The 14,351-nt window shown below is 35.3% G+C and overlaps 1 protein-coding gene across 3 annotated transcripts in view; it reads right to left on the reverse strand.

The window, feature by feature from the left end:
- LOC126971352 (potassium voltage-gated channel unc-103) overlaps nucleotides 1-14,351 on the reverse strand; it is a 76,495-nt gene that overhangs the window by 12,429 nt on the left and 49,715 nt on the right. For 2 of the 3 annotated variants that reach the window (XM_050817626.1, XM_050817625.1), the window contains 5 exons: nucleotides 14,043-14,233; nucleotides 9,793-9,935; nucleotides 8,668-8,861; nucleotides 7,267-7,392; nucleotides 2,375-2,519 (listed from right to left, as the gene is read on the reverse strand). In XM_050817626.1, coding sequence (XP_050673583.1) covers nucleotides 2,375-2,519; nucleotides 7,267-7,392; nucleotides 8,668-8,861; nucleotides 9,793-9,935; nucleotides 14,043-14,233 — 799 coding nt within the window. The remainder of the gene's footprint in view (nucleotides 1-2,374; nucleotides 2,520-7,266; nucleotides 7,393-8,667; nucleotides 8,862-9,792; nucleotides 9,936-14,042; nucleotides 14,234-14,351) is intronic. The other variant, XM_050817627.1, reaches the window with a different exon arrangement.

Here is a 14,351-nt window from a genome sequence, read left to right on the forward strand (position 1 = left end):
ATCTCGAGAACCAGCAGTGACTAAATTTCCCATGGAACAGTTCGTAAATCTATCGATTCGTTGACAAAAATAATAAAGGCTTGCTAAAGCCAAATGAAGTTATTTCGCATAGAATTATATTTCATATATTGTGAAAACTTTAGTGATTAAAATATAGATATAATTTTTTAAGTTACATAACGTACTAAAAAAATGAATTTGTGTTTGTAATAGAAGTTATGACCAGGCTAGGCAGTCACTTAAGGAAAATCCCTAGTGACGAACAATTATGAGCTATTAAGGGCATAGGAAGAAAATCGAGCGTACTGGTCACATAATGGTAAGTGACCTTCAATCTTATGTGGTGCGATGATGGAACTTGGCCACAAGAATTAGGTCAATCAATTCTTCAGAACATTGACGCGGGCTGACAAGCGATTTGTTGATATTTTTAAAATTGTTAATATTAGCAAATATTTGTGTGTAAAATACTGTTCTATCTTTTGCTATTCAGTGTGAGCCTTCATACTACTTATAAAATGGTCTTCCCGCCTGTTAAGTTTTGACAATAATGGTGCAATCGTGACTTAGTTTAACCAGTGATTTTCAAACCGTGTAAATATTCAGTAAGCGTAAATCTATTATTTTGATATACAAACAGACGCTGCAATATTATTTATATAAATCTACCGATTGTAACACTAGTTATTTCATAACAAAAGCTTTATTTATTTAACTCGATATTTCGCTGAATTTACAAAAAAAAAAAATAAACGGAATACAGAGAGAGAGAGAGAATGTATTACGAACCATAATTAAAATATATTACAAAATACCTTTAGTTTCAATTGTGATTACACGAGTTTTAATCCTTTAAAAAGTATTCTATATTAATATACCTAACATATGCATTTTCCTCATCGCCAGTATCGATCATTCAGGATATAAATTAGGAATAAGCATTCCGCATGCCGCGTCATCTTAACTATGGTTATCAAGTATTTTCAACTGTAAGCCCTCATCGCACAACTTAAAAAAATACACGTTAAAGATGCTCAAAAAATGCCACTTAGTACATCTAATCACAAAGCGCGTATATTGAATACAGCCCGATAAAAATCGTTGCGTTAAAACGCGTTTACATATGGACAAACATTCTATCAAAAATGATCTTGATTAAAGGTAAGGATCATAAGAACGGCGATAGAAATAGGGCCACAAATAAACGTATGATCCTATTTGTGTTTAGTATCGTCGGTCCACAAGCAACGCATCGGATTTTCTTATTTTCAAAAATCAAAATCATTATCACTATTGTGAGCAATTCAGTCAAGAAATCATCATATAAGATTTATTGTTATAATTCGTAATGAAAATCGCGAGTTCTAATGAGACGTGTTATACAAATTAGATGGAACACATTGCTTTTTTAAGATACTTTTGTCCACTGAACATAAGGCGCTAAGGTTTAATTTGCGTCAGTAGAAGATATAATATAGTAACTTTAACTATATTTCTAAACGATTTACGATAATATTAAGCGGAACTTTTGTATAGAATCGTATATCTTGGTTTATTATATATCGATGTTTGAGTTCCAATATGTTAAAATTCAACGCGCTGAAGTCAGGTCCGTCCTCTACAAAAATCAACAATCAAAATTACCGTATCATATCACGCAGATATTACGGTAAGTCCGTCCCTGCTCCATCGCGCAGGGATTATGCGTTGAAAAAGCTCTCGTGCAAATGAGAGCTAACTCGATTTTAACGTGGCATTACATATTCTTCATAATCTTATCCAAGCATTAATACTTCTATGTTTAACATTCATATGTGAAAAGTTTAAAAAATAATGCTGGATTCGTACATAATTGGACATGTTAGAATAATTTAAATAATGAAATCCTAGGGTTTGCACATATACCGTAATAGCTATATTTTACTACTCTAAGAATAAACATTTATGCCATCGGACATCAATTACCGTTCATTGTCAGAACTTTTTTATCTTTTATTATATTATACAGGATGCCTGTATCTTTATTTTCTGTGTCTAAATTTATTGTTTTATTAAGCGAAGTCTTCTTTAGATTTTGGTTCACACTTTTGTAGTAGTTCTTTTTTAATTTGGGAACTATTCAATGAACGATATTAATGTTCGAATATATAGCACTAATCTTGAGGGGACCAGGATTATAATATTATGTGTTGAGATTTTAGAAAAGTTTAAATAAATATTACAATATTGAATGTAAACACTTAATGAGGGCCTTTCTTTCGCTATAAATAGTTTAATCGCATTCATTGGTACCGCTCAAGGTCGTGCTAAAGTATTTCATAACAATGCAAACTTTTTTGATGAAGACATTCGTGCACTTGTTGTAACTGTTTACCTGTTATGGAGTTGAGTGTCGAAGATCGTTGTTTACTGAAATTAAAGTTAAGCGGAGTGACGTCCTGTCCAGCCTTATCCGTAGTAAACTCTAAAATACCTCGGCTTGGCGGCGTCTCCGTATCGTCATCACTGCACTGTGAGTCCTGTAAATATAATATCATCTATATAATATGGACTGTATATATACAGGTTGACCTTTCAACACAAGCTTGATTCGTGGACCAGCCATTGTTCTATTCACACATATTTGGGACATACTTGTATGGTTATATATGTTCTTAAACCTATCATCGTGGAGTTTTAACATTTATTTATTTATTTATTTATTTATTTATTTATTTATTTATTTATTTATTTATTTATTTATTTATTTATTTATTTATTTATTTATTTATTTATTTATTTATTTATTTATTTATTTATTTATTTATTTATTTATTTATTTATTTATTTATTTATTTATTTATTTATTTATTTATTTATTTATTTATTTATTTATTTATTTATTTATTAAAGCACACCACATCATATACAATAAAATTTTCTTAATCTAATGTTACAATTAGTAGTTCTAAAGTATACGACAATTATGGTGAACATAAAAATTACAAAAAATACTCCCTAAATACTTCTAAAAAATAGAACTAATTCGATCTAAACTATAATAAAAACAAAAAACATAAAAAATGAAAGCACAAATTATAACTTTAACTTATTAAAATAATGAAAATAATGAAGACGAAAAAAAAGAAAAAGTACTTATTTGACAAATGCGATTGAGTACGAGTGTTTAACAACACTTTCTTTAAACCTGACCAGCCCACCACCGAATATATCAAGTTCTGAATTGGTATCGTTTAACTTATTGTACTCGCGAAGAATTCGAGCGAGAGGCGCCTGAACTCCCAGGTTGGTTTTTACAGAAGGAACTTGGAAGATTCTCTTGATTTTGAACCTTGGGAATAAATATGGGACAGCAAGGTTAACATTCTGCAAGAGGTTACTACATTGTATTTGACCGTTTAAGAGTTTGTACAAAAATATTACTCCGGAAAGAGATCTCCGATCGAGCAATGAAATCATATTAAATTTCCTGAGGCGCTGATGGTACGGGTGTCTATGAGAGAATCCAGTACTAATGTATGCAAGGTGTCGCGTGAATGCTCTTTGGATACTCTCGATGCTTTGCGAATGGATCGTATATAGGGGATTCCATATAATACTACCATATTCGATATGACTGCGCACTAGAGCGTTATATAGAATTGTTTTCGTTTTGGAGCCGAAACAATTCGAGTTTCACTTTAGAAATCCTAACATTCGTGTGGATGTAGTAACTACTTTATTAACTTGTGCAATAAACGTTAGTTTGCTATCAATAGTTACCCCCAAGTCACGAATTTCCTGCACTTCTTTTAATGGTGCTCCATCGAGCTCATACACTGTAACAAGCGGTTTTTTTTTCTAGTGTACTTAATATGAAAACATTTGCTTACATTTAGAATCATACCATTTAATAGGCACCAATCTTTTATACCATTGAGATCACTTTGAACAAAAGCAGCCTCAGAGGCAGAGTTGATAACTTTATAAATTTTTAAATCATCGGCGAAGAGAGAAGCTTTACAATATTTGATATGATTCCTAACGTCATTCACAAATATCAAAAAGAGCAGCGGTCCTAGGTGGGATCCCTGGGGAACACCAGATCGCGCAATATATGAATTAGATTCAGTGCCTCCTACAACTACTGACTGAAGTCTATTATGAAGATATGACTCGAACCACTTCAGTAAGTTTCCTCCAATTCCATAATTAGTTAGCTTCTGAATCAATAAAGGGTGACTGACTTTATCGAAGGCATTACTAAAATCTGTATATATCGCATCAATCTGGCGCCCATTGTCCAATTCTTGACATACTTCGGTGACAAAAGAGATGAGGTTCGTTTGAATTGAACGGCCCTTCCTGAAACCATGTTGCTCATCGGAGATCAAACTGTCAATATTTTTGGAGATAATATATAGATATAGGACGGTAATTTTTTACGTCGGTAATATCCCCCTTTTTATATACAGGTACAACACGAGACTTTTTCCATTCTTCAGGTAATACACCTTCTTTAAGTGATCTATTGAAGATAATAGTTAAGGGTAATGATATTGCAACATAGCCGATGAACCGGGATATTAAAGAAAGAATTAATTATACGCCACGTGGACAGATTAATGTATTATTATATTGTCAAGTGTCAATGTCAGCAGATACGGGCAAGCCTAGGCATTGGTATGAGTCAAGTACAAAAAATATTACACGAACATATAGGCGTCAGGAAGCTTTGTACCAGATGGATTCCATATCCCCATACCGACGACCAGAAACACCTTCGCATGGACTGGTGTCACCAAATGTTAGACAAGTTCAATGCCGCGGCGATGACTCAAATGCTGTATATGACATCGTCACAGGTGATGAAACCTGGATATATTGCTGCGAACCCGAAACCAAAAGACAATCAGTTCAGTGGGTGATTGCTTTCTAGGATCGGCCAACTAAGATAAAGAAAGAAAGAAGTCAAGGAAAAAGATGATTGTCTCATTCTTTGGTCGGAAAGGTCATTTCGCGACAATAGTGCTAGAAGATGGAAGGACAGTTACTGCACATGGTATGTCAATCGCTGTTTGCCTGTTGTCTTGGAAAAAATTCGACAGCAGCGCCCTCAAAGCAGGATCCTCCTTCACCACGACAATGCTTCAGCGCACTCCGCAAAACGGACTGTTGAATATTTGACTATGGCAGGTGTCGAGATAATGAGTCATCCGCCATACAGTCCTGACCTGGCGCCCTGCGACTTTTATTTATTCCCAAAAACTAAAGATAAAATTCTAGGTATCCGCTTTACGAGCCCTGAAGATGCGATGAAAGCGTACGAAAATGCCATAGAAGAGACCCCTAAGGAAGAATGGGCCCACTGTTATTCTAAGTGGTTCCATCGAATGCGACGATGTGTAGAGAGGAACGGAGATTATTTCGAAAAACAATAAAAGTATTGGCAACCTTGTCATTCAACCGTTTTTCATTTTCTAAAAATTTTCAGTGTTACCTAGGTACATATAAATTGCATTGTATTCAATTTGCATCATTCAGTTCTTTTAGATCTTGTTGAAGTAAACTGAAAGTGTAGACTATAGGACCGAAATAATTAGAAAAATAGAACTGGAAAGACCTACTTTACTCAATTTTTAAATCAGTAATAAGTGATTAATGTGATCAAATGCTTTGCACAGATCCATTGACGAGAATCCGGTTATCCAATGCTTAAACCAAAATATTTGGGAATTATACTAGATAAGAGTTAGTGTTACAAACCATGTTGTTCATTGGCGATTTTTTTTTATCGTGTAGTCAATGATTTTACCAAAGTTTAAAATGTGGAATCAACCGCCGGCTTTGTACGAAGGTACAATTAAAGCGATTTTCTAGAAATTGGCCTTTACTAAGAGATTTATTAAATATAAGACTGAGACGTGAAGCGAAGACATTACCGCATCTATTAATAAATACTTCTGGTATGCCATCACTACCAACTCCTTTTTGTCATCTATAAAATCTCAACCTCAAATGCTGTAAACGATGGCGAAGCAGCTGGTCCTTGGCAGGTGTCTAGGTTTGCATGAATATAATTATTAGTTAAAGTGTAAGCCCGCGTGAATATATCAGCAAATAAATAACACATATCGGTTCCGTTTGTGGTGACTAGACTGTTGTACATTTGAGAGGGGTTTTTTTCTTATTTATAATGAATAAGATTAATGTTTGTGATGCCACTCAGATTTTGGTTTCAATAAACAATCCTGGCTTGAACTCCATTGGAACGGGCGTATCACTAACCTCAACTAGAACGTTTCACTTGTGTCGTCACGTTTTGTCATAAAAATAAAATTGACAGTAATCATTTATTCAAACAAAACAAATCTTATAATTATATTTAGAATACTATTAAAATTAAAACTATCAATACGTGGAAGCGTACCAAGAATACTGGCAGCATTTCCGCGTTGAATAGCTAGGATGATCCGTTGACCGAGATAGCTGCCAGCGCTTGGGTTTCCAGTAGCCTTATTGAGGCGCGAAGATAGTAATATGAATATAAATTTGTTGGTCTCAGTGAGTCATATATCTTTGTGCCGTTTGGTGTCGAGACACTTGGCCCGTGTGGCCCAGAGGCGCGGAGAATGTTCAAAATACTATATCACAAGCGCTGACAGTAATTAATCTCGATCACTTAAAATTCGAGCGCTTGAGACTCAAAAGTTTCTTCCATGCAATAACATCGAGCTACAAAAACTTTTTTTCATTTATTGTTCAAAACGAAGCATACAATAAAATTTCTGCATCTAAATACCACTAAACGGTTTATCTGGGTAAGTTGTCGCTAGCGATTTCAGCGTTACATTACAATAATTATAATAATTAAATAATATTAATTTAATATATACATTTGTCTTCACATAAAAATGGTTGTTTTTCAAAATACGTTTTTTTTTTGTAAGCCTGTATATTTTCGTAGATTTTTAAATTTGCATTTGTTTTTATCATATTGAAAAAATCTTCTGAATATGACTCCATTTTAATTTTTTATGTTGAGCTAGCTATATATATATAATTATTTTGGAATAAACTTTACTTCATTACATAGAGAATTTAAAATTCTAGACACTACGGCCTTATTTGAGAAAAATATATTCTTAAAATTAATTTTTAAACAAACAAAACCAACAAATATCACCATATAACTGCGCTAGATTCCTTCGTGCCGCACACTCATCGATATAAAATGAAATTGCATTAATGTTTTGGCGTACGAATCCTCTTAACGTAACCACGAACCTTATCCGCAAATGTTTCGGTGTGAGGTCGTCGTGTGGAGCGCGCGTAGGCCTCGCGTAGCAGTCTCGCTTCGCTCGGGTTCTCGTAGCGCATTCTCCGTTTCGGTTCGATACCGCTAAGCTCTTCCTGTCAGACAATGTAAAAGCTATCTTCATTGCCAAATTTATAAATAATAACAGTACCGTTATTTATACTACTATTAAATTCTGGGTGTATTTAAGAAATGAAACTTCTTTAGAATCGTTGTGATTTGAAGATCGATGAAACGAAAAAGCGAGACGATAGAGATAGACACAAACAGGTAAAAATGTATAAGAATCGGCCGAGAGAATGAGATAGGAAGAATTATACAGTGTTTTGGTACCAGACGATCATGGTTGAAGAAGAGATTGATTGATTGATTATGTATGACGCGAGTATACCTCAATATATTCTGACGCTCGACGTATTACTACACAGATACCAGAAGAACATAAATATGGTAGTGGTGATAGAGTAACGTCTTTCAAAGCGGTTGAAATCATGTGTCCTCCTTTGCAACATGTACCAGGACTTCATCAATCAACAAATACTTATAATTTACTTCTTATCAATTGCCTAAATAAAAATTTTCATGGCGTCATCTTCGATAATGACGAACTTCCATATAAACTTCCATTGCCTATCTTATCCGCTCCATTTATTTTTTCGCAATAAAAAATAGCCTTTGTTCTTTTTCAAGCTCGAGACTATCTCTGTACAAAATTTCATCAAAATCGGTTCAGTTGTTTAGTCGTGAAAGCGTAATAAACTTACGTTCACATGTATATATAATATTTGAAGGGATTTAATTGTGAAACGTGTATTTTTTTAATTAGCAATTTTAATTAGTAAATGAAAGAGCGCGGATTAAATGACGCTTGTTCTCTCAGTATGTATCATTAGCTACGCACTGTTGAATTAGGTTATATTGTCAATTGAACCTTAAGTTAAGGCGGTAAGATATAATTTACATTAATATATGTCGGAGAATGAGAATATAAAACAAATATGGCCTGTATGATTATATTCTATTCTGTGTATTGGGCTGAACTGATGGCGAACGTCATCTTTCAAAGTGTGTTTGAAGTTGTCATTGTGTACGTCAATGTCTGTGACACGATTGAAGTTAGTTATTATTGTCCATTAGTAGAGCGCTCCTTGAGAAGTCGCATTTGTCTTCAAGCTAGCGCCCGCGCCGGTTGTGCGCACTGATCGACTTAAATAACATGGTGGATACCAACACCGTGACGCCCGATTTTAAATCCAAATAAATCTCCGAGATAGATGTTTATTATATTGAAGCACACACTTTTTAATGTAAATTCTGTATGGAATTGTACACCTAGGGTTTTTATATCGATGATTATAATTATTACTTACGTCTCGCATGTTGTAGGTGATCTCAAGACTGTTCACAAACATGGCTCTGAACTCAGGATAGTACTCCAGCACATCCAGCAGGTCATCCCGGTGCACTCGGTGCAGGTCGCAGTACGTCAGAGCTCGTACGCGACAGTTGCTCCTCCCCACAGTCCCGTGAGCGCAAGGATTTTCACCAAAGATGTCATCTTTTCCTATACAATTAATTAAAACCCACTGGTTTGGTTGATATACATAGGTGCTTCTTTGCACAGGATACCAGAAAAGGTTTTTTTTGTCTTGAAGAAGTAATGTGTAAGCATTATTGTGTTTCTGAAGGGCGTCGTAGCTAGTGAAATTACTGGGCAAATGAGACTTAACATCTTATGTCTCAAGGTGACGAACGCAGTTGTAGTGCCGTTCAGAATTTTGGGTTTATTCAAGATCTCTTCATCATCTTGCGCGTGTCGTCACTTTAATAAAAAATAACTGGTTTGAAGCCTAATTGACATAAATTGTTTCAAAGAAGAGGAGGACAGACCAGTGATCAGGTCACCTAATATTAAGTGATCACCACCGCCCATACATAAGCTCTTGCAACATCGAATGAATCTTAGGAGCGTTGCCCGCCTTTTAGGTAAGTGTAAGGCCTATTTGTAAAGGTACCTATGTCATATCGACCAGGAAACATAGCATAATGAATACGCATTTGGTATATTTAGAAAAAGTTTCTGTAATACCGCACTGTTGATAAACGCCATACATCCATCTTAGTTTGTGGCGTTTGGTGTTGTGGTGACGACATAGAGGTTTTTAGAAACTTTCCGACTCGCATTACAAAGCTGTGGAATGAGCTTCCCTGTGCGGTGTTTCCGGGACGATACGACATGGGTACCTTCAAAATAAACGCGGACACCTTCATTAAGGGCGGGCACGCTCGTAAGATTCCTTCGGTGTTGCAAGAGAATGTGAGCTGATCACTTAACACCGGGTGACCCTCGCTCACTTACAGGTACGCGCGTTTGTCCTCCTTTTCCATAAAAAAGAGCCCAGGTCCAACAACACCCCTGAGTTTTAAGAGTTATAATGTTATCTAGGTTGATCATCATGACATGTATTTCCTACAATTTCAATGAAAAGACCAACCTAATATGGCCATCACAATGTCGTCTTTCAGGATTTCAATGGAGCCTCGTGATATGAAGTACAGGGACGTGAGAACATCACCACGGTGCACCAGGGTCTCTCCGGGAGGTGCGTGCGTCGTCTTGAACCTCAAAGACAGCGCCCTAGAATAACAGTATTGATGTTAATATATTATTATCATTCAGTGAGAGAATATCACTTTGTCTTGTCAAGTTTGTCAAACCATTTGAAACTTTATGAGCGTTCAGCTAATATGCCTTGAATAACACTAGGACTTTTTCAATAGAATCACGCGAACAGTTTAAAAGGTACGATAATTGTCATTTCCGCATTATTTAAATATTTACATCGGTGCGAAATACCCTCATGATGTCATAACATTGAGCGCTGCTATGAACTACACCCATGTGAAGTGTTACAATGATCAGCGACTCCACTAACAGCGTCCAGCTAAACAACTCTGAGGCGAGATCTGTAAAGCATACTTAGACTTTACTTACATAAAACCCAGCTGAGTTCAAGTTTAGCGCAATCTTTGATTTGGCATTTATAGCCATTTGACAGTTGAAATTATGCTGAGACAAGACTTAAGCTAAGACATCCCATTAGAGATATCATTCGCGCGATTTTTTATACATAGTAAATTATCGATATATATACAGGATGGACTAAAAGTCCGTTAACATTTGAATTGGTTGCCGCGTCTAATAGCGGCTGCGGAGGGGGGTAAAAGGGTTACGCATTGCAAGAACGGCCAATGGAAATTTAGTACCATGGCGTCGTTCAGCGGCAGTCAACGCGCGTTTTGTGTACGCGAGTACTATAGAAACAACGATTCTGCGACCTTAGCTCAACGAAAGTCTTGCAATCATTACAAGATACGACACAAAAATCAAGCTCCATCAGGTGTGTTAATTAAAAAATGGGTGCTCAAGTTTGAGAAGACGGGTTCAACAATGGATTTACCTCGATCTGGCTGGCCTAGAATGTCGAGAGACCCCGAAAACGTGGAGCGAGTAAAATCGTCTGTTCGTGACCAACCTGGACTTTCAACTCAATTCTCAAGAAAGATTTAAGTCTACATCCCTATAAAATCCAAATGGAGCAGGAATTAGGGCTTCAGTCTCTCAGAAGCCTGAGCAAAGTCTCATTTTGCTCAATAGATCTCAGCCTACATTTTCAGAAACTATGAGTCGTATAAAAACTTCTCTCACTTTTATCGTGTTTTGAGTTACTTACTTCATCCGAAATTTGAATAAAAAGACGAATTTTCGTACGGACGACAAAAAGACAAGAGTATTTTTAAGAGTAATTTTTTTTGGGAAACAGCCATTTATTTTTTTCAAAACACCAGAATATTTTTAAGGGCAGCATAATTTAACGTCGAGGGAACTGTTTAAACTAGTTCAAATTCAAATAAATATAATTATACAAAACAGGATTTTTAATAGCTTTTTATACGTCAGAAATTACCATCCATCCGAAAATTTATGCCTCGGACCTCAGAAGAACGCGGATAAGGAACTCAGCGGGCTGCTACTTTTTTTTTTTATTTCATTACAATAAAATTATTAATTAAATAGCCTAAGGGTGGTCCCTCCATTCCCGAACGTCTTTTATCAACTTTGTTCATAACACATTTGTTTCGTAAATTTAATTGTGGGATCATGTTGTAAAAGCATATACTTCGTCCAACAAAAGACTTACTAACTCGACTTAGCCGAGTAGTAGGCATAACAAGTATAAGTATCTTCCTGGTGCTAACATCACGATTATCATAGTTCTTAGAATATTCACTTATGTGCCTATGAACTTACATAACATTATCAAGAATATATTGAGAAGCAACAGTTTAAATGTTTATTTATTTTCCTGGTAATGATTCTTTAGGGCCTAGGTATAATAAATAGTGTGACGAGCACTTTTCTACAGCAGAAAGATGGTATCAAAATCGGCTGTATTGAATTACTTTGTCGATAACACGTTTTATTATCAAGTAAAGTTGAAAAGGTGGGTTAAGAAATGGCCATTTTGTAAACTTCGATGATGTATTTTTGAACTATCAGGTATATTTTAAACGAGGATTGAGAATCTTCACAAATTATTATTCACTTCATTTAATCTAATAGATATATTATATTAAGTTAATTGTTATGATACTATAAAAATTGTGTGTTATATGTGTTTCAAATGGGGTTTGCTGTCATTTTCTTAACTTGCTGCTTGTGTGTGTGTGTGTGTGTGTGTGTGTGTGTGTGTGTGTGTGTGTGTGTGTGTGTGTGTGTGTGTGTATGGATGTATGTAAACCTCTTATAACTTTAAAACGACTCAACAATTTCATCGCGGTTGGCGCCATTCGAAAGGGCTTTCCCAAACTTAGATTTTGAATACAATTGGATCGATTCGGAACTTTTTACCGATCGACTGAAAACTGTGTGAAAATCGGTTTATTCATTCAAAGGTAAAAGTTGCCGTTTAAAAATAGGTTTTTATTTAACATATAACAGACTTTTGAGCTCGAAGAGTACAAAAACATAAAACAGCCAACTCTTTGAGATCAAAGAGCTCAAAATAACACAAATTATATATTTGATTTAAAATCGTCATAAGTACAATTTGAAGTGTTTCGGTATGGATTTAGCGGGAGTTGCAGGGATGGCCTTTAGGGTCCACCGAACTTCCTAATTTTTACAGATGACTTATAAGTATTTTCCAAGTTTTATACTCTAAACAATCTGATATTATAAGAACGCAGTGTATTGTTCATTTTAGTTCTAAACATTGCAGTCAATTTAGTTAATGGGTATTTAAATTTGCCAGACATATTGTTTGCATATTGTCCACTTTTGTTTATAACAAATACTATTTCAAATAAGATAATAATACGAACACATTAGAGGTATATTAAATGTTATGATGAGCTTCATTTACAGTAAATACTTGCTAAATAATTAAACTTTACAAATATTATTCGTAAAATACAAAAGGTATTTCACCTTGTTAATAATCGCTCAACCTCTAGCAAAAGGGGTAGATTGACTCTGGTAATTAAGATATGTAAATGTATGTATCTTGTCCATACAGACATTTTAATTGTGGGAGGCTCCTTTGCACAGGATGCCGGCTAGAATATGGGTAATACCACAACGGGGCCTGTTTCTGCCGTGAAGCAGTAATATATAAACATTACTGTGTTTCGGCCTGAAGGGCGCCGTAACTAGTGAAATTACTGGTCAAATGAAACTAATCATCTTATGTCTCAAGGTGACGAGCGCTCTGAATTTTTGGCTTTTTCAAGAATCCTGAGGGGCACTACATTGTAATGGGCAGTTCGTATCAATAACCATCAGCTGAACGTCCTGCTCGTCCCGTCCTTTATTTTCATAAAAAATACAAACATATGCACTTACGTACTTACAAACATACATACAAACACACTTACATACATTAAATATTTATCACCGCACTCGCCGGCGAGTGTGTTATCTCCTTTACAAAAATTCTATCGGACTATCAGATCATATTCATACAAACAATATATCAACAAAGCAAACAGAATTTTATAACGAGGCGTTACTCGAACGGTTAACTCAGTTGGTTAGAGCACCAGCACGGAACGCCGGAGGTCGTGGGTTCGAGTCCCGCATCGTTCATAAAATTTTGTTTTTCAAATTTTATTTGTGTATTAATCCTAGAAGTGAGGGTTATTACTTTGAAAACATAACAATATTACGGCTCTTCTATTCAAACACGTTATTTTTATTTTAACTCGCTTTAAAATTACGTCCATTTAAACCCAGAACTAGGTCTGTTATCTATACTTAATATTATAAAGCTGCAGTGTTTGTTTGTTTGTTTGAACGCGCTAATCTCTGGTCCTATTTGAATGATTCTTCCAGTATTGGGTAGTTCATTTATCGAGGAAGGCTATAGGCTATGTTTTTTCAAAATTAGGGATCCGTAACAAAATTGCTATGTTGTAACACAAGGTGTAGAATCGAAAACCTATTTTTGCGTGCGCTGCAAAAACTATTGACAATAGAACAAAATGATGTACAATATATATATAGGCAATATTTTATTACTTATAAAACTATCGCGTGAATTATACTTTTTATGGCAAAACAACGTTTGCCGGGTCAGATAGTCATGAATAAAACCAAAATGTAGAGTTTAAGTGCCAAAATAAAGATAGAACCCAAAATAAATTCCTATTGAACCGTTTATAACGAGATAAGTTGGAAACAAACCTCAAACATCCGGGACTAGCGCCTTCAAAAGCTGAACAGCTCGCCAACAAGTTTCTGTTCAAGTGTAAGCAGATGTCGGCTTGAAGACATTCGGGAAATCCTTTCAGAACACTGGAGGTATCAATACCGTTCGTGTAACTCCAAGCATGCTGGAAATATTCTTCTAGCCTTTGCCGCAGGGGGTTCGTTATCTAAAAAAAAATATACAGTACAGTATAAGATACAGTTAAGCAAGAAACGAGAAAATACTTATTATTAATTAAATAAAACTGGTTTGAAGAACCAAGAACCTCCAAAAATTGCAGAAAG

The sequence above is a fragment of the Leptidea sinapis genome, chromosome 23 (assembly GCF_905404315.1).
Source record: "Leptidea sinapis chromosome 23, ilLepSina1.1, whole genome shotgun sequence".
NCBI classification, from domain to species: Eukaryota; Metazoa; Arthropoda; class Insecta; order Lepidoptera; family Pieridae; genus Leptidea; species Leptidea sinapis.